The sequence below is a fragment of the Ictalurus furcatus genome, chromosome 5 (genome assembly GCF_023375685.1).
Source record: "Ictalurus furcatus strain D&B chromosome 5, Billie_1.0, whole genome shotgun sequence".
Classification (NCBI taxonomy): Eukaryota; Metazoa; Chordata; class Actinopteri; order Siluriformes; family Ictaluridae; genus Ictalurus; species Ictalurus furcatus.
In genome coordinates, this window is record NC_071259.1 from 28743834 (window position 1) to 28769354 (window position 25521).

At 39.8% G+C, this 25521-nt stretch overlaps 1 protein-coding gene across 1 annotated transcript in view; it reads right to left on the reverse strand.

Annotated features, from left to right (window-relative positions):
- Positions 1–24197: 24197 nt before the first annotated feature.
- Positions 24198–25521, reverse strand: part of tbc1d22b (TBC1 domain family, member 22B) — a 55402-nt gene continuing 54078 nt past the window's right edge. The window contains exon 12 of the mRNA XM_053625640.1: positions 24198–24666. Coding sequence (XP_053481615.1) covers positions 24538–24666 — 129 coding nt within the window. The 3' untranslated portion in view covers positions 24198–24537. The remainder of the gene's footprint in view (positions 24667–25521) is intronic.

Sequence of the window (25521 nt, forward strand, 5' to 3'; positions counted from 1 at the left end):
ATTTACATTTATTTCATTTATACATCTGAGCAGTGGAGGGTTAAGGGCCTTGCTCAAGGGCCCAACAGTGGCAGCTTGGTGGTGCTGCCTCATGAGCCTCATGTGAGCTTGCTGCCTCATGAGAAGTGATGTTTGAACTCATGAGCTTCTGACTAGTAGACCAACACCGTAACCACTGAGCTACCACTGCCCCAATTAATATTAATAAGAACATTGCTGACCCTACCTTAAACCATTCATGGTGTTTAAAGGTAAAGTCCACTCTGAGACACTGTTTATTAAATCTGTTTATATTGAAATATTTGTGACATGCTTAGAGAGACAACAAACGCTGGTCCAGAATTCAATGCAGTCGCTCTGAGTTGCAGCAGAGACTCGGGTCGGCTAGTTAAGCGATCTATCTAAGGGATGATGTTGACTTTGTTATTAGCAAGCAAGTTATTGGTTTGGAAGCTGATCTGTTTCAGCTGAGTGTACAGATGAGGAGGTAGGACAGCTGGACAGACTAATGGACTGAAGTGCTGTTGCGTTGCTCTTTAGGTAAAGATGAAGTGTAGGATAAAGAAAAGCAAGGTCTTTTTTGATGCAGTAATGAGATCAGAGCTCCCGGTATTGGATGATACCTGATACTGACCCAATTTGGATCTGCTTCAAAGAAGAAATAATGAGCTGGACTAAGTTACTGAGAATACTTTGCATAAAAAGAGGAAAATTGTCAGTCAACAGTTACACACATTTACATCACACACACACACACACACACACATGCAAAATTTGTTTGTGGATTTGAGTGGAAAATACGGTACACCTGATAGCAATCCACTGTTTCAGGCTGAGCCGGTATAGACAGTCAGTGTCGGATCAGTGTGTCTTTATACAGAGCTTTAAAGCAGCACTAATAGATATGAGAGAGAGAGAGAGAGAGAGAGAGAGAGAGAGAGAACAATGACGAGAGAGAGTCAGAGACAATGAGACAGGAAGGAGGAAAGAAAGAGAGCGAACAAGGAAGACAGAGAGAACAAGGAAGAGAGAGAGAACAAGGAAGACAGAGAGAACAAGGGAGAGAGGAGAACAAGGAAGAGAGAGAGAGAGAACAAGGAAGAGAGAAAAAGAGAGAGAGAGACAGAGACTTGTTTGCATTGGCTGCTGATGTTGGTGCAGCTTGAAGAAAGGAAATCAATCAGGGTGACAGCGTGAGCTACCTCTCACACACTCCACCTTACTAAACCTGCCACATTATTCATCTGCACACATCTGACAAACACACATCCACACACCCACCCACCCACCCACCCACCCACACACCCACCCACACACACACACACACACACACACACTTACTTGTATAACTAGCTTTGTGGGTTGTTTCAAATTCCTTGCATATTACCAAATGATACTACACTTGACTTTTAGCTTTGAAAAGTCCTCAAAAGCTCGCTCTCTCTCTCTCTCTCTCTCTCTCTCTCTCTCTCTCTCTCACACACACACACACACACACACACACAGACACACACCAGGACTCATCATTTCTCTTGCTTGCTGCCACACACACTCAAAACAGATACACCCACACCTACAATCAACCAAACACAAACACACACACACACACACACACACACACACACACACATACACACACACAGCAGGACTTGTTTCTCTTGTACTCTGCCACATGCAAAGCAGATACACCTACACTTACGCGCGCACACACGCACGCACGCACGCACGCACGCACGCACGCACACACACACACACACACACACTAAAAGAAGGCCCATCTCTCTCTCTTATGCACACACACACACACACACACACACACACACACACAGCAGGACTTGTCTCTCTTGCATGCTGCCACATGCAAAGCAAATACACCCACACACACCCAGACACACACACTAAATGAAGGCCCATCTCGCTCTCTCTCTTATGCACACACATGCAACATAGGTACACACCCATACGCTCCCCCGACACACACACACACACACACACACACACACACACACACACAAACACACAGGTAGAGCATCTTTCCCCCTCAGTGACTTTGATTGTGGCATGCATGTTAGTGCCAGATGAGCTGGTTTGAGTATTTCAGAAACTGCTGATTCTCCTGGGATTTTCACACACAACATTCTCTACAGTTTATACAGAATGGTGCGAAACACAAAAAAACATTGAGCGAGCGACAGTTCTGTGTGTGAAAATGCCTTGTTGATCAGAGAGCTCAGAGGAAAATGTCCAGATTGGTTGAAGCCCCCAGGAAGGATATAGAAACTCAAATAATCACTCTTTACCACCGTGGTGAGGAGAAAAGCATCTCAGCATGTGCAAAACATCAACCCTTCAGGTGGATGCATTACAACAGCAGAAGACCACATCAGGTTCCACTCCTGTCAGCCAAGAACAGGAATCTGAGGCGCTCATGAGCACAGACTCACCCAAACTGCACAGTTGAAGATTAGAAAACAAATCGACTGATCTTTTCCCCAAGTCCTTCGATCGCAGAAATGAACGCAAAATCAAGCAAACTCCACGATATTTCGGAGGAGCTCGCAATTCTTCTAAATTATCGCAGATTTTCCTCAGATCGCGCCATCACACGTGCATTCAACCAAAGCCCTCTTCGATTCACATGCATCCAACATGAGTACAGCTAAAAGGACTCATTTACTAACAAACATCGCTGTCAAAGAGCACGCAAAACTATTTAGCGCAACTGCAATTTAGTCAATTCAAGTTTTTAAATTTTTTTTTTTTTTTACAAATGGCATCAAAAATTTTGAAAAAAAGGCTGTATTTTTGGCCGCAACAATCACACACACAAAAAATAACTCCATGAAATCCTGTACGGACTGAAATAAAATGGCCAGTATGAATAGACAGTAATTAAAAAACCCCCAGGCAGCAACACTGCTGTGCCTCATACACTTGTATCTCACAAACACATATCTGCTCCGATGATGGTTCCTGTTTGGACAGTGTAGATACAGGCTGCACACAGCATCAGATAGGAACAATCAGTAATTGTAAACTGTAAATGTAAAGTGCCTCATTTTGATCAGCGGTAGGTAGGTGCACCTGATAAAATGTTTTCCAGCGATTCATGTTGTGTCTGCTATAGCAGAGATGACACATATTTCCATAAAGTCATTTTCCTCTACAAATCCTTTACCAGATGAGTCAGAGCCTGAAAACAGATGCCCCCCCCCCCCTCCCTAAACACACCCTACACCTGAAACTCAACTTATCACAAATGCACAAAAATTTCAAAATCCTGAACACAAAAGTACCTTGTGTCTGTTTCGTGAGCCGAAGCTGCGCCCTCTCATCCATCCTTCTGTAATTTGAGGCATTTGACCCTTGTCTGATCGCTCTCATGGTAAGAACCCTGAAGAGAGCGCTCAAATCATAAACGTGTTAAGAGCCCTTCTTCAACTCGGCATCAGCCCTTTCATCATCAGCTTTATAAGTGTAATAAAGAACAACTTTATTAATATAATACTGGAGACAAAAAAAAAAAAAGCTGGTAGAATGGAATCGTATGGAACGTTAATGCTGAACTCAACGGGCTAAAACATTTGTATTATCCATGCTACGATGCATAAAGTCCATTCTAGCAAGACTTTATATATGTTGTTTTGTATATGTTGAGGGATTATGTGTGTTCCCATAATGCACTGCAAGCAAATGTGAGTTTTAACACTGAGGAAGCGCCGTGAGCAACAAGGTTCACGAATGTAATAAATAAAACATAGCCGTTATCTTATCTAGACGCAATGATCAATGAATTTACACACATGAACCAGTTCAAAAGTTTACACACGCTTGATTCTTAATACTGTGTGTCGTTACGTGGACGATCAACGACTGTTTTAATGTTTTGTGATACTTGTTCATGAGTCCGTTGTTTGTCCTGAGCAGTTAAACTGCCCACTGTTCGTCAGAAAAATCCTCCAGGTCCTGCACGTTCTTTACTTTTCCTGCATCTTCTGCATATTTGAGCCCTTTCCAACAGCGGGTATATGATTCTGAGATCCATCTTTTCACACTGAGGACAACTGAGAGACTCGTACACGACTATTGCGTAAGGTGCAAATGTTCACTGATGCTCAAGAAGGCACGATACATTAAGAGCCAGGGGGGTGTAAACTTTTGAACAGGGTGATCAGTGTGACTTCTTATTTTGTCTTCTGGAAAACATGTAAATATCTTATGTAGGAAGGGCGGTATTAAATGGAAAAAATATGATCTTTAAACCAAATAATTTACACCGATCATCCTGTTCAAAAGTTTACACCCCCCTGGATTTTAATGTATCGTGCTGCCTTCTTGAGCTTATTCAGGGTAGTGCTGAATATATATATATATATATATTTAAATGCAATTGTTTTGATCCCCCTTATTTTCTTTTAAATAATTAAGATTCTACAAGGTGTACAGTATGTAAACTTATGACCTCAAATGTACATTGTACATCAATTGCTCATACATTCACATAGAATATGTGTACATCCTTTTGTGAAATATCTTCCTTGACAATTTCTTCCGATTTCTCATGCCTAACTAGCGCACTCAATCATACACATCCCCGCTACTTAATTTATTTGAATTTGTGCCTCATTAAAGTGTGTAATGAGTGAAACCATTCACCACATGTTCCTTTTGGTAATGCCTTATTTAAGGCACGGAACGTTAAGTCGATGTTTGTTACTAAGACAGGTCCTGCATGCCATAGAAAAAGAAAATATCGACTTTACAAAGAGCTGGAGAAGAAAATAAAAAGAGATCAGAGTGATTAGGGTGAGCGATTACCAACAACTTTTAGTCCGAAATGGAAGAAAATGTAAATGAAAGACATGAGGACAGAGTGTGAGTGAAAAATAAAAATAAATAAAAACTTCCAGAAAGATTCACAAAAATGTGAAGTGTCACTCTGGTGCTTATGTGACACGATGTCACATCATTCTACAGGGCCCCCCCTGAATTTATGCTGATATTGCACCATGAAGATACAGTATGTTTCAATTTCTGACTTATGTAAGTGAAACCACACATGATATGTGAAGCAGCACACAATTAAAAGCAAGTACAATCCAGGTTGAATCTGATCCAAAGATAACACCGAGCATAGAACAAGGTTAAGTTTCAACGTAATCATAGCAACGAGAAGTGTGTGAGTCTAGTCAGCATGTTCAGCCTTTTAAACACACTGCTTGTGATGTTAAATTGAAAAGTCATCTAAATGTGATTATTAACTGGTTAACAAGAAAATGAGTTTGTGACTGCAGTAAAGTTGCTCAATATTTTATATTTAGGAACATTTAGGAACCCGAATGCTCTAGTTTGGGGCATGGTGGCGAATTCCGCCTCTGCCCTGTGTGTGTGGGTTTCCTCCAGATACTCCGGTGTCCTCCCCCTAGTCGAAAGACATGCTTTGCAGGCTGAGTGCCAACCCATCACCGGGCACGATCACACACACATTCACCCACCCTGGACAATTTGGAAATGCCAGTCAGCCTACAGCGCATGTCTTTGGACTGGGGGAGGAAACCGGAGAACCCAGAGGAAACGCTCAAAGCACAGGAAGAACATACAAGCTCTGCACATGCAAGGCGGAAGCAGGATTTGAACCCCCAACCCTAGAGTTGCGAGGCAAACCACTAAGTGCTTAGTGCTAACCACTAACTGGCACACTGTTTTCTTTATCGTTGAGAGTTAGAATCTGGATTTATGCAACAATAATATGACCTTGATCTCTGGGACGGAGTGATGGCTTTCCTCTTTCCCATGTTGTTCTGAATGACGCTAAAGAAATGCAGTCATCTATAAGGTCATATATACTGATGTGGACAGATAGTGCTCTCTTTTAAGCATGTTCAGCCACCCTATGTTGTTGCATTAGGAAGAAAATGGGTTAAAGGAGAACAAAATATATAACCCCAAACATTTTGACATGTACAGTACACATGGAAAGTTGATCCAAGTGTCAAGTATTCTCAAACAGTTCACTCATTTGTCTCCGCGATCAAATGCATCGCTGCGTTTCTTCAATAAAGCAATTAAAAAGTGTGTCAGTAGTCAACAAATTTATTTAAGTTAAGCTGCCAACATGCTAATATTTTATGTCTGAAGTGATTTCAGATGGCAAATTGCTCAACATAAGAATCTTCAACTGATTTTCAACCACGTAAACAGTAATCAATGTGGAAACAGCTGTGCTTGCCCAGTGGGTGTCATTCCTGGCAGGTGGCATCACACTTGATCAACGTGCAACTTGTTAAGATGCTCATTAGTTGGTTAATTGTAAAGTGGTCTCTCTGCAAACTCTTAACAGTCGAAGTAGGCAGTGATACTAACGTACTCATTACAAATACACTGACAAGAGGCTTTGCGCATGGGAGTAGATGACATTGACGTGCACGCTAAGTGTGCACTTTAGGAGAAACGAGTGTGTGGCTGTATGACAAACACTAGAATTCGTTAGATTAGATTCTTGTTAGGATTCATTCTTAGAAGTTACTATTGGAACTACACATCGATACAACAATAGACGTGTCAAAGTCTTTAGTTCTTAGTAGTTTGTAATAGACTAATTAGCTTTGACAGTATGAGATACAGCAACAGAAATCAATATAGATAAACATGAGAACAGTGAAAACAAGGATGAAATAAATAAATAAATAAATATATATATATATATATATATATATATATATATATATATATATATATATATACACTTAAATACAACATAAAATGTAACTCAAACTTGTTATATTGAAGTGTATTTGGCTTAAAGAAATTGATTTATCAACTTAAAAATTTTGAGGTAATTAGTTTCTGCAAATTTTTTGAGTTAAATGAACTTATCCGGTTTTAAGAGTGTGACATCTAGCTCTACACTATGCTTTACAAACATGTAGAACATGTAGATGGTTAACATTTCGAGCTTTCTTGGTCTACTTGGAATATATTCTGAAAGGAAAGCCCTCTGTTGGAGGGTTCTATATAGAACACCAACACCGGCCCTTTGCAGATAGGATTGGTCACCTTGGAGAATGCTTGAAGGTTTTATGTGGACCTCCTACAAAAGATGGTTTCCTTTCCAGAAAAGGTTCCATGTATACTGCAAAAAAATATTCGCACATATTGAATATAGGCTATTGGGTGAATATTCCCACCTTGTGTCCAGTGTTCCTGGGATAGACTCCTCATGGATCAACCACGACCTTGACAAATATAAAGCGTTTAGTAAAGCCGAATGCATAAAATGTATATAAAAAAAAATATGTATCATATTATGCTAATATTCTATTGGCTGACAGTTATGCATATTGTAATCATTTACTTCTAGAAAGAAGTTTGTAAATGTATGAAACTAGTAAAAAAAAATGTCTAGAAATAGGTTTATCATTTTTATTTGTTTTTATTTTAATAGTAATCTCATAATGAGAACTATTAACGAAGTAAGTATATATAATGTACGATAGTCTACAAGGTTCGTTTGCTACCACCCTCACCAAGCCGATGAACCCTTGAGAAACCCTTTTTGTGTGAAAGTGTATAATGAATTCTGTTTGTTCAACTTGATTTAATTCAGTATTATTGTATTTGTATAGCACTTTTTTTTTTTCTCAAGCAGCTTTGCAGAAATCTGGGTCTAGATCCCAAATGAGCAAGCCAGTGACAAGAAAGAAACTCCCTGAGAACCTTTGAGAGGAACCAGACTTAAAAGAGAACCCAACTTCATTTGGACAACACCAGACTGGGAGTGGGATTTTGATTATTACAATATAGTCATGCAATATTTGAAGCTTGTGTCTCTTTCGAATGGTTGAAGTTCGACTACGAACACTAATTAGTCATGAATTGTGACATTTGGGACACAGCCTGCACGTGTAAGATGTTTCCAGGCTGTAAGCATTTGGACCACACATCATTATGGCTAGAGTGTTTCAAAGAGCTTAGTTATGCATGTATGCATGCTGTTTGTTGTGACAGACGCATTGCAGCTGCATGACGTCTTTTAAATGATGCAAAGTGGCCCTGGGAGACATGAAAGACTCAGTGAAGCGGATTGAAGATGTGACGTGTCAGCTCCAGTGGTGCAACAACACACACACACACACACACTCACACGCTCATGCACACAGTTTTCATTTCAACAAAGGATTCTCATTCAGTAGCCTATTAAATAAACTACACTACGTCTCACCAGAGGCCATTGTTACTTTGTGAGGAAAATAAAAAATGGTATTGTTCAAACATTCTTATCATCATATAATTCTGACCATGCAGACGTAACATTGTTCACTTTAAGCACTTACTACACACAGAGCACTTTAGTCTGTTTCTCTTGAAACTACTATATGTTAACAGATAAACATGCAAAGCTGTTGTTAAAGTGGCAAGGCAATATACAAAATAAGTTCTCCGACATACATTCATCTAGAGAAAGCAGATAATCTACAGCCTCAAAGATACTCTGTGTATTATGGATCATTGGACGGCGTTGAAATGACGTTATTGGTGTTTATTATTAGTGCATCTTTCTCCGTTCGATAAGGAGGAAAATTTTAATTATGAAAGTAATCCAGCGCCATCCAATGAAGTTTGTGTACGCAGCTGCGTGTAGCAAATTATATAAACGATTTGAAATGATGCACGTTTAATTCATATTCTTTCTTATAGAGCATGTTTGATTTTGTTTACCTTCATGTGTTAATGAATACATTAACTAGTAAGCATGTACTAACGTGTACTTAAAGTGGTCGTTATTCACGCATGAGACACACATCGTAGTTAAGGTTAGCTCTTCATTAAGCTCATGATTAGTACATGCCTTAACTCATCATTAGTTCATATTTAATGAAGTATTGATTCAGGTATTAGTGCATGATTATTCATGTACTGTTAATGTAAAGTGTTCCCGTTACAAAATGATAAAACATGGGAACTTAATTCTTAAAGGAAACAACATTAGGTAACTGTGTTACTCTGACCGTGGTTATGTCGCTATGTCGGTTTCCTTTGGATCTAGTCTAGCAGACTAGATCTTTGTATTGAATTTGTATGGATTATTAGATGATGGATTTTTTTTTTTTGTCTTGCTTCAAACTCTGAGCCATATTTTTGACGGCTATGTGTATGTGGATTTGCTTGTTGGATCCAATTTTGCAGAATTATGGCTAAGTGGCCTGAATAATAGCAGACAGAGAGATGGGATGGGATGGGAGAGGAGAGGAAAACACATCAATGACCTTTCTACTTTCACTTCATCACAGAGCGGATGAGATGACTGGACTGAGGAATGAGTCAGAAAAAGACAGAGAAACAGAAAGAGAGAGAAACATTAAATCCCACTGTGTAGTTAAATACTTAATATATTTAGTATATATTTATATTAAATAAATATATATATTTAGTATAAATATAAAGATGAATTATATGTCGTTATCTTCCCTTCAGGATGTGAGTGATTCCTACATCAGTAGATTCTTCAATCAGTTGCTCTTAAAAAAATACATCTGCTCCGATTACCACGAGTCATCTTGGACTGATGCCTACATAGCATGCTAATTAGCTAGGAGTTGCTAATAAACTAGCACACATTTGATACAGGTAGACCTTGTAGAGTCTCAATTTACATTGTCATATTCACCATTTTATTATATTCATTATATTAACTATGCATATAACAGTAGCAATCAAAACTATTTTGCTAATCAGTACCATTATCTGAACTAGCTAGCTATCTAGCTTAACTTTTGTTTTTTGCAGCAAACGTTCTAGGTAACATGCATCGCAATAATTTTATGATTGGACTATAATATTCAAGTACTCAGCTCATACTCAGTGATCCCTAAATCATTTTTTTTTTTTACAGATGAACTGAGAAAGTCTATCTACCAATTTGAAAAGTGTGTGCTTTTCATCCAAACATAAACCTATATAATCAGAATCAGCCATGTAAGAGGAAATAGCCATTGAAGAAATGTGTTTTTGAATTCAGGGTTAATTTAAGTATCGTACTGTTCCTGTTTTACATGTATACATTGCTTCAAATAGCATGTTTTTTTTTTCTGGCTGGAAAGGAAATTGCAGTAAGAAAGTAAATAATTAAATAAATCCAGATTGCAGTGCCTTCTGGGAAAGTTTTGCTTCTGAGGTCTACACTGCTGACGTAAATCCTTGGACATTAAAATATCGGAACAGAAAGCAATGGGGATTCCCTTAAAGGAAAAAGCCAGGGGTCTCTGTTTCAAAAATGCACCAAAAACAAGTTAGAAATCTTGTACCATTACCGTCTTTTTCTTCATAGAAATGTGAAACGTTCCACTGGTCCATCAGAAGATGAATAGATGTTGATCCAAGTACATATCTGCTCCCCTTTATTCTGCTCAGTTGAACTCAGAGCCTCGGCTGAAATAAAAACTTCATACAGCATCGCTTTGGCTGTACTTGCTCTGAAAATCCAATCTGTTCCACCGTGACCCTAAATAAACTTTCCAGAAGTCCTGAGTTTTGGGAAGCAGCTTCTAAGCGCTTTGCACCAGCAGTGTTGATCAATATTTCAGCTGGACAGGCCTCTGAAGAGCCTTTTCTGTGATGGATGTGGAATATGTGCAGGAACTTTACTGTCTGTGCAGCTGGAGACTGATGACAAATCTGCACTCCACAAAGCAGAGGAACCAGGAGTGATAGTATTTAGACAAATCGCAACGGGCCACCTATGTGTCCATGTTCTTTGTGACGAAGCGAATGGCACAGCAAAGAGATATAGAGAAAGACAAATAGGCAGAATAAATGCATTAATTTAGAAAAGCTCTGGGACACTGGGAGTATTTTGCATTCGCCTCGAAACCAAAAACCACCTTCAGTAAATGTGTTTGGTTGGACAAAGGCACCTCAGTGAGATTTTAGAATACATCTCCCAAAGCCAAAAGAAAATAAAAAACCCAACAGCGGTTGATATTCATGGCACAAAACATTTTTCATAATTCAAAATTGACTGTTTAAAAATCAGCTCCCTCTCCTGTCAGCGGTGTCAAAAGATATACGCCAAAAGAACACCACCAGTCAGTCACACACCCAACCCCTATCCTGCATTTTGTTATGGAACTGGAATATATTGTAGCATACTGGAAAATACTATGACATATACTGTAGTTACTAATATACACTGAAAAGCCACTTTATTAGAAACACCTGCATGCCTGCTCATTTATGAAATTATCTAGTCATCCACTACAGGTCCAGAGCTTCAGTTAATGTACACAGTATCCCACATGACAGTCTGTTGAGTCTACACAGAAATTGCCCAGACTGGCTTGAGTTGACAGGAAAGCTATGGTAACTCATATAACCACTCTTTACAACTGTGGTGAACAGAAAAGCACCTCAAAAAGCATAGCATGTCAAACCTTGAGGTGGATAAAACCTGGTCTCGTGGGCCTTGAGGTTAAGGATATGGCAGCTCTCAGCATGGGTGACGCCCCTGCCATTGAGCCCTCCATCACCAGACACCTAACCCCCCCCCCCCCCCCCCCCCCCCAAAGCCCACTTTCCCCAGCAAAATGCCTCTCACAAGGCCTTGGCCTTGGCTGTCATGGCCCTCTATGTCTCCTCGTTTCTATCAGCGTACCAGGCTGAGTCCTGGTTGACATGGGGCAACAACTGCAGAATGGGTGTCCCTCACCCTCACTCTGGAAGGAGATCGTCACCATTAATGAACTTGTCCTCCTGCTCAGCAGCCCTGCGCCACTGGAGGAACATGGGGTTTTACGCTTATGGTACGCCCTTTGAGGCGGTCATGTTGCGAAAAGTGGTGACGACAGGGAGCCACCAAGGAGGGCACAGTGAATGGCGTGTGGGCAAACGAGCTCCCCTGAGCCCACATAAACTATTTGGAACTCATTATAGCATGGATGGCTCTGAAACAATTTCTGCCCTGCCTCCAGGGGCATCATATGCTGCTATGCCACAGCTGTAGCACACATCAATTGCCAAGGAGGGATGCACTCCCCCAAGCTTCATGTACTAGCTCAGAGGCTTTTAGTGTGGAGCAGGTGGCACTCTGTCGTTATGTACAACTCATGTCCCAGGCATCCTGAACAGGGGTGCAGACCTCCTCTACGGAGACTGGTGCCTCCGCCTGCAAGTAGAGGACTTATTGTGGGAAATATTCTGCCAGTCTGCCGTAGAACTCTTCACCTTGCGCAAAAACACCCATTGTTCTATGTTCTTCTCACTAAGGGTCAAGGATGCACCCCTCGGTTTGATGGACGCACTGGCCCATCCATGACCCAATGTGCTGCTCTACGCATTCCCTCCCCTTTGCTTAATAGCCCCTACCATAGCCAGGGAGTTCAGAGCCTGTTGTCTCAGGCAAATGGAGAAATCCATTACCCCTGTCCAGACAGGGTGGCCCTCTGAGCTTGACCTGTGAGAGGACAAACCTGAATGTGTGAAGGCTCCCTCCACGTGTGGCCACGGTCATACAGAGAGCTAGTGCCCCCTCCACACATTCCCTATATGACTGTAAGTGGCATGTGTTCTAGGAGTGGTGTGATTGGCACTGCCTGATATTGTATCAGTGTTTGGTTTTGTACATTTTATGCACAACATTTTATGTTTTTTGCAAGACCTTATTGACAGTCGTAAATATTTTTCCACTATTAAGGTCTACCTAGCAGCTATTACGGGATGCCATGTTGGGTTTGATGGTACGACAATGGGTCAACAACCCCTTGTTCACTGGTTCATGAAGGGCGCTCATTGCGCACTTCCAGTCACTAGAAGAGCTTTTCCGGAGTGGGACCTCTCCACAGTGCTGGAGGCTCTGTCCCAACAGCCTTTTGAGCCCCTGGGGGAAATTTCCCCAATTCTTCTGTCCTTAAAGACAGCTTTGCTTATTGGGCCCTTGAGCAAGGCCCTTAACCCTCTCTGCTCCAGGAGCGCCGTATCATGGCTGACCCGGCACGCTGACCCCAACTTCCTGACATGCTGGAGTATGCGAAGAAAAGAATTTCACTGTGCATATGTATATGTGATCAATAAAGACTCTATCATTATTATTATTCATGTTATCAGCATGTCCTGAATGTTCTGCCTGCATACCACCATCAACCTCGTGCATGGTGTTACCAGGCACATAATTATGGGATGTGTCAAGCACCACCTATCTAGGTGACCATCCCCTGGATTACAGAGCCTCACTGTGCGTATGTTGTTCAACCGTGGAGTTGTCCATTTCTCCCATAAGCGGATCTCGAACACAAAATGATGAAAGAGAACAATAGGTTCCTGTCTGTAACCCCGGTTCTCTGAAACTTTGAGTGGAGAGATCCACCAAGCTTGCCCCGCTTGCTGCATGAAAACCAAATTTGCTCACTCAGGAAGAGGAGTGCGCACAGGTCATTTATGCACTCAGGTAAGGGGCGTGCCCTTACCTGGCATTGGACATATGGCATTAGCCAGACTTGGTGCAATTGGTTGCTCCTGCAGAGGTCAGGTTCAGATTCCCTTCCCTTAGGTGGATCTCTCCACTCGATGTTTCAGAGAACCGGGGTTACATTAAGTAACCTATTGTTTTTACAAATTCAGTCAGCATTGGTGGCCACATGCCAAAGAGCATCTGATATCTTTTGTGCACTTTTCTGACCACGGGCTTCAACATCTTGATGGTTTCAAGGTTTCTAGCAGGAAAACAAACTTTTTAAACTCTGTGGCACAATGAGCTTTCTGGAGCAAGATATAGTCAAGGGACTAAAAAAAACCATTCACAGCATCTTGGAAGTTATTAAAGAGTTTCACTTGAAGCAGTTAGTGCTGGCAAATTAGATAATCTCACATCTGTGGTTGGCCATCTGCCAAGTCAAATTGCCTTTTTGCTGTGAAAGTAGGCAATTCTTAGCCATGTTTATTGACAAAGTAGACCAGACTCTAGCGTGTGCTAGAAATCTGGCTTGTGAGCCAAAATACTGTTAGTTTAATGAGATGAAAATGCTGTTCCAGAGAAAAGTAACATTCAATATTGAACCTTTGTTATATGGAAAAAGTTATAGCACTTGCTAAACTTCTGTATACAAAAACAGTGACCTGGTAAAGCTACAGTATGACATGTTTATTCTGAAGTGTCAATAAGTTATGCTATTGTTAATGCCAGACATACCAGCAGTGCAGCATAATCAAAAACTGCATGTCCTATGCACATCTATATACATATGCACATAATGTATACTGTCACAAAAGACATGTTTCCATGTTGTTGTGAATAAATTCCCACTCTGATATGCACACATACCAAAAACAAATTCTGCCTCACCACACTGATGCAATTAACGTTGTGCCAGCGGTCAGTTCTACAAAATCAGCAGTGTCCAATAATACACATTAACATGTTAGAGAAAATGTTCTGTTCGATGCAGGTGCACAGCACAGATGCTCAAATCTACATCAGGTCGTTAACCCTGTGCTAATTGCTTAATGAGCACTAACTCCTGCTGTCATTTCCCAGAGCAAGAGTGATTGACAGCTGACAGGACTGGCACCACAACCACTCAGCTCCCATTATCTCTCTCTCTCACACACACACACACACACACACACACACACACACACACACAACTGATATCAGAGGCACATCAGCGTCCTTTCCCCTTCGGTGAACTGGCTTCATAGCCTAATGAATTTTCTTCCTTATTGGATGTAATTTTATAATTTTAAGCAAGACCCTTAACCCTATCTGCTCCAGGGGTGCCGTATCATGACTGACACAACGCTCTGATCCCAGCTTCCTAACAAGCTGGGATATGCAAAGAAAACAATTCCACTGTCCTGTAATGTACATGTGACATTGGGAGAACGTTTTCAAAAAGCTCAGTTTTCGCTGGACAAAAATGCCATCTCAGTGTGGACAGACTCTCAAAACATAGAAAAAAAAAGTTGTGTTTTAAAATTTATCAGAATTAATGGGGACATAGTCTAAGATTACATGAATAAGAAGCCTTGAGAGGAAACAGAATCAAAAGGGGACCTGTCTTGGTGACACAGGATAGTGAGATTAGAAATCATTACAATAGACATGGGGCAGCTGTGGCTCAGGTGGTAGAGCAGGTTGTCCACTAATCATAGGGTTGGCGGTTTGATTCCCAGCCCACATGACTCCACATGCCGAAGTGTCCTTGGGCAAGACACTGAACCACAAGTTGCTCCTGATGGCAAGTTAGCACTTTGCATGGTAGCTCTGCTACCACTGGTGTGTGAAGGGGTGAATGAGACACTTTACCATTTTTTACATGCGTAGAAGAGTAATGACAAACTGTGACAACTGTGTTGAAAAGATGTTCAGTATGAACTTATTGGAATCTTAACAGGACAGTCTTTATTATTACAGCTGCAGTTCTTAGGTCCAAATCTACAGTATCCAGATGAGATTATCCACTGAACCAAAGGTGAGTCTTGGGAATCAACTGGTTTTTGGAAGTCCAACTTTTTAAAGTATCCAAATATAGCAATTCATAGCAGCAGAAGGCAAGACACAAGGTAAGATCTTAAAATCAACATTTTGATTGCAAGTGTACATTCATGTAAACAAAAGGACATAAATCCAGCAGTCAACTGTAAAGTTTCCGCATATAAATAAAGCTAACACTGACTACTATAGCAGAGAAAACCAGACTAATGAGAGAGAATCCGCTTTCTAAAAATAAAAGGCTGATCTAGGCACAGCATCTGCCTTATCCAGGCAGCCATTCATTGGGATGTAAAAAGCGCTGAGCGACCCTAGATCACCTGTCTTGCTGAGAAGTGGGTTATACACAATTCCTCGTTAAAGGAATGAGCTCCAGCACCACTGTGCATGTGAATGGGTTGTTGTTGGTTTTTTTTTTTTTCATCTATGGAATGTATTTCAGCTCAAACTGGGATACACATCGCTGAAAAAAGTGGTGAGAAAATTATAACAGACATCTTGAAATGCTGCTTTTTCAAAAAGGTTCCAAAATAGGAAAGAGGCAAAGAATGACGGAGAAAGAAAAAGCAGTAATCCACACACACACACACACACACACACACACACACACACACACACACACACACACACACACACAAGGAGACACACAAGGAGACACAAGAAGGAGAAAAATACCGTAGGACACGCAGGACACGGCTATAAATAAATGTGGCGGTTGCTCCAGTAGGCCACTAGTACCTTTCCCCCCTCTTCTTTCAGAAAAAAAGGAAAAAAAATGTCAGGTCCACCTAAAAAGGACTTGTTCTGTCTCCTTAATTCGAATCTAAACTACAGGAACAGTCTGGAGACCTTTAAAAAAAAAAAAAAAAATTTGTCCAATCAAAAGAATCAAAAGAACTCAAACGGAGAACCATTAGAGTCTTTACAGCATTTAAAATGAAACAAGGTTCTTATTAAAAATAATAAAGTTTATATTGTAGTGAACATCAAACATTTAAATCACTCTGTAGGTCTTAAATTACTGACGGTAGCCCATCTGTTGCTGTGTTTAATGTGTCGCACCCCTCCACCCTATCTATCAATGCGAAGGGACCACCACTGAGCAGATATTATGTGAATGGTGGATCATTCTCAGCACAGCAGTGACACTGACATGGTAATGGCATCTTAATGTGTGTTGCTGATATTAAAAAAAATAAAATTCTGAGTGTCCCTACTGGGTTGAGAAACAGTCCATCAGTCAAACATTTTCAGCCACCATTAGTGCTTTGGTCATAAACTGACACTGATAATAGCAGAGAACAATTAATACAAACTGTGAAATGAGCTAAGTGTACACCTACGAAACAAGGCGAGCCAGCAATATAGTGTAGGTGTATCTGTTTAAGTAAGGAATAAAACACAGCTGTGAAACAGGGGTTGTGATTATATATATGTGTGTGTGTGTGTGTGTGTGTGTGTGTGTGTGTGTGTGTATATATATATATATATATATATCATGCTTGATGCACAACAGAGAAAATGGGTTAACTATTGATTGGCTAGGGGAAAAGGGCGTATTTGCATAAAACAGGAAGCACATTAATATAAGAGAGAAACAGCTCCATGTATGGTATTTGGAAGACATAGGAATGCGAGCAAATGGTGCGAGGCTTTATCTGTTCGTACCTGGTTGAAAGTGGTTTAATGCAGTGGTAGAAGTGTTAACAAAGGAACAGAGAGGGAAGACGGCTAACCTACAGTAAACTTATCAGTGTGAAGAGTGTTAACCTACAGTAACTAACTCACTAAGTCTACTGTAGTAACCATTTCAGTGGGACTGTTTCTAGAACTGGAATTCCACTTGGTGAATACAGAAGAGTGGAGTAAGAGAAACAGTGAAATCCCAGTGTAGTTATACTAAACATCAGCATTGTTGGAACACCACTCATCCAATCAAATTAGTGGATCGGAAGTAACTGTCGTATAACTACAGAAATAACATATTAGAACGCGTGCGGTAATATAAATGGAAAAATGAATGTCACTGGGCTTTTTTTTTTGTTGTGATTTTATACATCCAAAAATGCTTGATTTTGCTGCAGCTATTGCAATTGCACGAAATTGTTTTGCGCAGTCTTTCACAGTGATGTTTATTGGTAAATTACACATTATAACTGTATTGATGTTCAAGGCACGAGAATCGAAGCGGTTGAATGCACGTTGTGATGATGTCAAGTCACATGATGTGTCTTGGCCTGAATCGGCGGTAATTTAGAAAAAATTCAAGCTCAGAATGTTGCAGTTTGCTTGATTTTGTGTTAATTTCTGCGATCGCAAAATCTGGAAATCCTGGAAGGACTGGAATGTTGCCACTTGATCACTTGTACTACAAAACATGCATCAGTGGTTGAGAAAACTCTGTGTAAAAGTAGCCTTAAATACTTTTTTGGTGAACCTCTAAAGAGCTAGATAACAAGATGGGCTACAGTATTATGAAAAGTACTGGGTACTAGTTGGGGCTTCAAGATTCTCCAATTCAACTATTTATTCTGAGAAGGGTTTACAGTATGGGTATTTTTCCTCGTTCTACATTTAGTGTAATTTTTTTTTTCCAGTGACCTCCAAACACCTCAAAGCTATGTGAACGTGGAGCACTGGTGTGCAAGGAGGCAGTTGCAATGAGTCATCTAAAGGGCAGAACATGGACCAATTGTTCTCTTTTAAATAAGTAAGACAAAGCAGTGCAGCAGGATAGAAGGACAGCAATAATACATTCTGACAGTCTGTTTGTAACAACCTTTTGTATTTTTCTTTATGCATTGTATGTAGTGTGGTCAAACCATGAATCCATGTTCCGTGTGAAAGGTCAGCCATGGCCCAGCAGTTAAGGCTCTCTGCTACCGAAAGGAAGGTTGAGTTCAAAACCCATTACCACCAAGATATAACTGTTGGGCTCTTGAACAAGGCCTTTAACTCCTGCCTGCTCCAGGATAGCTGCTTCCTGACGGACTCTATGCTTCGACCCTTGACTTCCCTCCGAGCTGGAATATCAGAAAAGAATACTTGTGGTGTCCTGTATATGTGTGTATGTATAATGGCAATTACAAATAAGGCAGACATTTGTTTATTAGCAAGTTCCCTCCCTACACCAGGAAAGATGAAGGCTAGCACATGCTTCCTTTGAGACATTTTCAAATTGCTTTTTCACACACTTGAAGGAAAGCACTATCTGCTCTCTTCCACATACACACAAGCTTGCAGATACCGACGATTGGATAGTGCTGCTGTTATTGACAGGAGAAAAAAAAATTAATGACCTGGCCATAGATAGCTGTGGCATCCCCGGTATTCAAACTCACCCTCTACTACCAATAGAGTGAACAATAGGTAGGGCACTAATTTCATGTTTTTCTTCGTCTCTCATTTTACTGCTATACAATTATTTAGAAACTTTATTAATTTACTTACGCACCTTTTCCTTGTTCTCTCTCTCTCTCTCTCTCTCTGATCTCACTACTGGTCAGTCCTAGGGAAGGGCATGTCTCCTCTCAGACATTAGCTGTTTTAAACATATCCATACATCAAAATGTTAATCCTGCATTGAATCGTCTTGAAAGCTCACCTCCATCCTTACCTAATTTTAGACCATACAATGATTTAAAAATTGATTTAAAGTATGTCACCTCCTCATACACACACATGCACACACACACACACACACACACACACACACACACACACACACATACTGATGAGTCCGGAGTCAATAACCCGTGAAAAATAAGCTTTGCAACTCTAATGACTTTGTTTACATCATTAATTTGTGTAAACAGTGGAATCATAAAAAACACAGGCGCGCGCACACACAAAAGAAATCAGGCGTTCAGTAATTACTGAAGAACACAGATGATGTAGTCCTAGGCATAATGGCTTCAAAAAAAATAAAAAAATAAATAAATAGTCACAGTGTGGTTTTAAAAGAAAATTACACACAAATAGGCTGAGTTTCAAACAATCACTAGGTCAGTCAGGGCAACATCAAATTATTTTTACATTCACATTCAGGAACAAACATGGCCAAGGATTGTCAAATTGTCAAGGCATCATAAAATCATTTTGAGCAGAGCATGCATTTTAGTAGGTACTTTAAAACGATCCAATCACATCTGGAGAACAGGGCAAAGATTAAGGCTAGTCTTAGATGAAAAAAAGAAATACAATAAAATCTCTGGAGGCTTGGTGTTTCTCCGCTCCAAGCCAACTGGCTGAGCTTCTTCTTAAATTATTTTTTTTATTTAAAAAATTTGGGTGCGTACAAGCAGGAAAAAACATCACTCTGTAAAACTGAAGAAACCCCTCCATGAGTTAACTCCAAAAACCCCTGTTATTGATATGTTTTAATAAAAAAAATGAACACCAGCCCTTAAACAGGACATTGCTTTACCTTTGTTGTACTTCAGAGAACACAATAGCAGTACAGGGTCACTTAGCTGAAAACAAGAAAATGGTCTGTTCCCCTTCCAAACAGCCCCAGAGAGAAATAACTGGCAATGTAAAATCACTTAGTCAATTTTTGGGCCAATTTTCTATTGTTAAAACTGCAGTCCGTTTTTAGTGCTGATGTCTGAGAATTGCTTCATTTGGAGCTGAAAAGCTGGGAAAAGTGTTTATTTGCGGCACAAATTATCCCAATCATAACAGCACTCAAGTTACCAACTAGGTCTCTATGAGGCTGTTTACGCTCAGAAAGCTCTAATACACAGCAAGTTCACGTTTCCAGGAATCCAATTGTCCAGTTTAGCCATTTAAACCACCCGTTATCAAGGACATTGTTTAAGGGTGTGGGGTGTGTCGAGAGAGAGACAGACACACTATCAAAGGGGTCACAGGGGGGACAAATAGCGTATACAAAACTTTTTTTTGCCTGGTGGCCCAGTATGTTCAGTAGATTGTTGATATAATATTCACCAGCGTACGTTTTTAAAATTTTTTAAATTATAATTCTTTTTATATACTTGTTTCTCGATTCTCGATTCTGATTGGTTCGGAAAGTGAAACTTGGACTTGAAGAAGTAAATCACAGGTTTATATTCATGTGCTCATATTAATACGTTATCGTTTCTATAGTAACAACCAAGCGACAACAAAGCGAACTGATTTAAAGATTGTTGATATGATGAAGATATTGATGGAAGGAGTCTCCAGTGTCAGCACCTTACAGTATATCAGTTACAAGTAAAGCTACTTTTTTTTTTCTTCCCCACAACACTAGAAAGTCTTCAGGATAAAGGGCTTTGTGGTTTCTCGATAACAAGAAGAGAAAAAAAAAGTCGCAATTCTCATTAACTATTCTCATTAACTAATCAGACTCAAAACAGCATCTATATGTAAAACGAGAGAACACCACAGCTCGTAGCCAAAATAACTAAAAAGGATAAAAAATTCTTACCCAAAAAGTTGTGGGGTTGGGCACTGGGGGGCAAATGTGATGCTTCATCACCGGAACCTGAGGAGAGGATAAAGACTAAAGCTACGTAAATCCGCTGCTCTCAGGGATTCAAGTGCTCATTACTTTTCCACAATCTATATTAATGCACATAATTACATCGTCATATTTTTGAGTTAAATTACGTGCCAGCTTTTCAGCCTAATTAATTGGACTTCTGGGCAGCAAAACACGAGAATGGGCTGCACGTTGGAGCTTTTACTTTCCCAGTGGGCTAGCTAATGAATTTATGATTTGTCCATCCCTGCAATGTCAATTAACATCTCGTTACAAAGATTTTATGCCGTGGTTATCACCGAATTATAAACGACAAAGACACACAGGTAAATTATGCAACCAACACTGAAACAAAACAAAAAGCATCATGACATTGTAACAGCATCATATCGAGTCCGTTACGGTGATGTGGAAGTGTAGATTTGCAGATTAAACATTAAATCACTTCTTGCCCTGCGAAAGCAGAGCCAATATAATACAATTTCTCTTAACTGATCCTGACAGCTCGATATATTCACATGTACTCCAGTTACTTTAATATATAAAGTATGGTGGCAGCCGTTCATCAATTATTAAAGCCGTCAATGGGATTTGGATTAGAAAACTGATTGCTTGAGGTGAACAGAGCCCAGTCTGTACACTCTATCAAAAAATGCTGAAAAAAATGGATAATACACTGTAATATATTACAATTACAATATACATAGCAAACCTTTATATGGTAAGAGAAAAATATTAAGCTTTGTTACAAACTAATTGCTGATTGCATTCGCACATTTACAATAATTAAGGTTGGGAAATAAAAAGCAATCAAACCCACTGATCCTGGATCAGTTCTCGATATAATCTAACAATAATAAAGGTTAAGTTTTGGGTTGAAGGAACTGATCCTACATCTGTGTACAAAGGATTTTATTTCCCCCGGTCAGTTTTCAGCACTGCGTTTGTGCTGCAATAATAATTTCTCCGTCCACACACTTGCAGCTTGCATTACTGACTGAGTGGGGTGTTTTATTTTATTTATTTATTTTTATCCCCACACCGTCTGCTTGCATAACATAACCTCACATTAGACTGACTCTCTCGCTACAAACATATTATTAATATTTCAGCACAGTCTGATTTGAGTGGTCTGCGCTCTGTAGTCGTTTCTAAAGTTCCACCACAGGAGAAACGTAACCCTTTTTAATATTTATATTAACATTAAAATTTCATTTCATCGTTTCTGCAATATGCAGGCGCTTCACGCGAAACTACGGCACCTTCAAAGATTTCAGACAGCAGCGTGAATCTAATTTCTTTTCTTGAATCCGATTTTTTTTTAGACAGTGTCCACATTGCAAATTACATGAGATCAAATCAATTTTTTTTTTTTTGTACGGACTGTAGTCGCACAGGCTCACACATCCAAAGCGGTTGTTATAGCAACAACACAGATGTTTATATGCTGAGTAGTGGAAATAAGGCAAAAGTGAGCTAGTTTTATGAACTGGACAATGTCCAGTCAGCTAATCTCGATCTGTTTCGTTCATGTTGTTATTCTGACGTCATGAAGCATATCTAGAAATGCAGTCGTCCCCTCCACTGGTCCGTCCTGACATTGTCGGGACTTCTTCATCGACTGAAATCACCTACAGGGTTAACTACTTGGTACATGACAGTCACCTGGAATTAATTAGGTGCTAGACTGATGTACAACAAATTGTTTATCAATAAAAAAAAAAAAGAAAAACAAAGCCACGAAGCTAGCTAACTCATGCTACCTTCCAATTAAATAAGCTAGCTAGAGTTGCACAGAGGAAGCATGTTAGCTAATCAGAAACAATTCGTTCTCGAACAGCAAGCAATATGTACACTGTACAACCGGATAGTTCATTTAACTCAAAAAATTTGAGGAAACTAATTACCTCAAAAATTTAACGTTGACAAATCAATTTCTTTAAGCTAAATACACTTAAATATAACAAATATTGAACTCAAACTTGTTATATTTAACTGTATTTGGCTTAAAGAAATTGATTTATCAACTTAAAAATTGAGGTAATTAGTTTCCTCAATTTTTTTTGAGTTAAATGAACTATCCGGTTTTACCGTGTATTAAACATAAACAGTTACAAGTAGCTAAACTTATACCAGCGCTCTATTGAATTTATGAGTCTGATTGGTCAGGTGGTGTGGAATCATTTTTCTTGATCATTCTAACGTGTTATTGTTTCTTCAACACGTGAAAAAAAAGTTTTTTTTTTAAAAACACAGACATTTATGTATGGAAGCTAAAAATGTGCGTAATTGTTGATCTGTGTACATCAGCATTCATGGAAGGAGTGTCAGTACTTTGTAACAGTCAGAGGTAAAGCTATTGCTTTAAGTTTTCTGACAAGTCTTTAGGAGACTGCTTTTTTTTGTCTGGTTAAGAGAGACTGGTGAGGGAATAGCTGTTATAATGTAAGTGATGACAGGAACTAACTTGTTTTGCGGATGTTCCACAACATTAAAAATGACTATAAATGAATTAAATGTCCGACAAAATTTTCAGCGTCGTGTTTTGTTCCGGACATTAATACCTAAATAGCTAGGTACCTCGGTTATCTACTTAAAAATGACCTCCGTAACGTAGATAGCAAGCTAGCTGAAGACAATGACTTGAAACTGAATATTGGGTTATTTTCTAAGGCTGGTGTCAGGGAGGACCGTATCATTCATCACACTGTCTTAAATTCTATCTGATGTGGGTTTTTTTTTCTTTTTTTCCCCCCATTAAGACTGCTCAAATCAAACAAGCAACAGAAAATCAGATTTTAGCTGCGTGTCTGAAAATAGCTATAAAATCAGACTGTTAGGATTGTTTAAATTCAGTGTCAGTCTACTGTGCAAACGGCTCGGATAGGCTGCTGTAGCTTCCGCACTACTGGCTGCTCTGATGTCTGGGTCCAGTGATGGCAAAATGAACAGATCCAGTCGCTCATTAATACAGCAGAAATGGAAGAGAGAAAAAAAACAAAACAAAACACAGCACACACAAATCTTTCAGTGGTAACAGTCAATGTCAGAACTGAATATCGTCTGGAGAAAAGAAAAAAAAAAATGGAAGAATGTTCACTTCATTGCAGCAGAGCAAAATGTAAGAACTCATTTAAAACACACGGAATATATATATATATATATATATATATATATATATATATATATATATATATATCTATATATATATATATATATATTTATTTTTTTCATAAAACCGCCCAGAATCCATTTCCCTCCTCTGTCTCTGGTTATTAATTTAAAAAAAACAAAAACAAAACACACACAACCTGAGGATGAGATGAAGTTTCCGAGATCATTTCCAGTGCAGGGACTTTTGACCTTCGGTTTATTTGATCCATACGTTCAGCCCGGTGCCGAGTAGCAGCCTGGATTTCTGGATTTCCACTCATTCAAGCTGAAGTAAAAGAAGATTAAAGGAACGCCTCGCCCACGCAGACGGGACAGAAACAGACAGAATGTGGGTCGGGTCACTTCATCGTGTTCGTTATTGAGTCAGTACTGAGTAGCTGCTCGGTTCTGAACGTCCTCATCTCTTGTAGTGGCGGGGAGCGTCCGCGAACATGTATTTAAGTCTGTAGGCTTCGGCGAGGAGTAAACCCACCTCCTCGTTGCCCCAGTGTATCGTGGGTAGGTTCTGTAGAAGCATCAGCAGACCCTGAATGAAACAGGAAAAAGGATGCTGCCTGATTAACACTACAGAGAATGTTAACATTCACACCATTCTCTTGACACATAATGGATCTAAACGCAAACACAGCATTTCCTTCCAATATTCTTCCGCTGCAGATTCGGTTTCGATGTGTTGCTTTAAATCGCAACGCAAGACGGGAAAACGTAAAGAGTCTTTGATTTATGGGGAGCATCTGCCTTGAGCTGCATGTGTGTGTTTACTATAAACATCAAACTCAGTATGTCCTAAAGGGAAAGTAAAGGATTATTTACTGGAGGAACTAAAAAGAGATATTCTCCCTGATGGAGGTGAGAGAGAGAGAGAGAGAGAGAGAGAAATTTTCACAGCTGAATCTTAAACTTGTTTCCCAAACAACAGTGGCCGAAAGAGAGCGTGAGAGATAGAGATAGAGATGGAGAGATTTAGAGAGGGCAAGAGAGCAAAGGCGAGATAGAGGGTGGGGAATAGAGTAAGAGGCAGTGAGAGAAATAAAGAGCGAGTGAGGAAAAGTTAGAGAGAGACAGGGAGATGGACAGAGTGGGAGATTGAGAAAGAGAGTTAGAGAGAGCAGGAGAGCATTAGAGAGAAAAAGAGAGAGCATGAGAGAGCAAGCGAGAGAATGAGAACGAGACAGCGCATTAGAGAGAGAGTGAAAGAGATAGAGAGAGAATGAGGAAGAGAGAGAGCACAATAAAAAGAGGAGAGAGAGAGAGAGAGAGAGAGAGAGAGAGAGCAGTAGGTATATACAGAGACACATAAAAGAAGATAAAACAGCTGCAGGAAGAAGAAGAGCTTGACGCTTTAAAGGACTCTATAATGAATGGATTTGTTAGTGTGTGA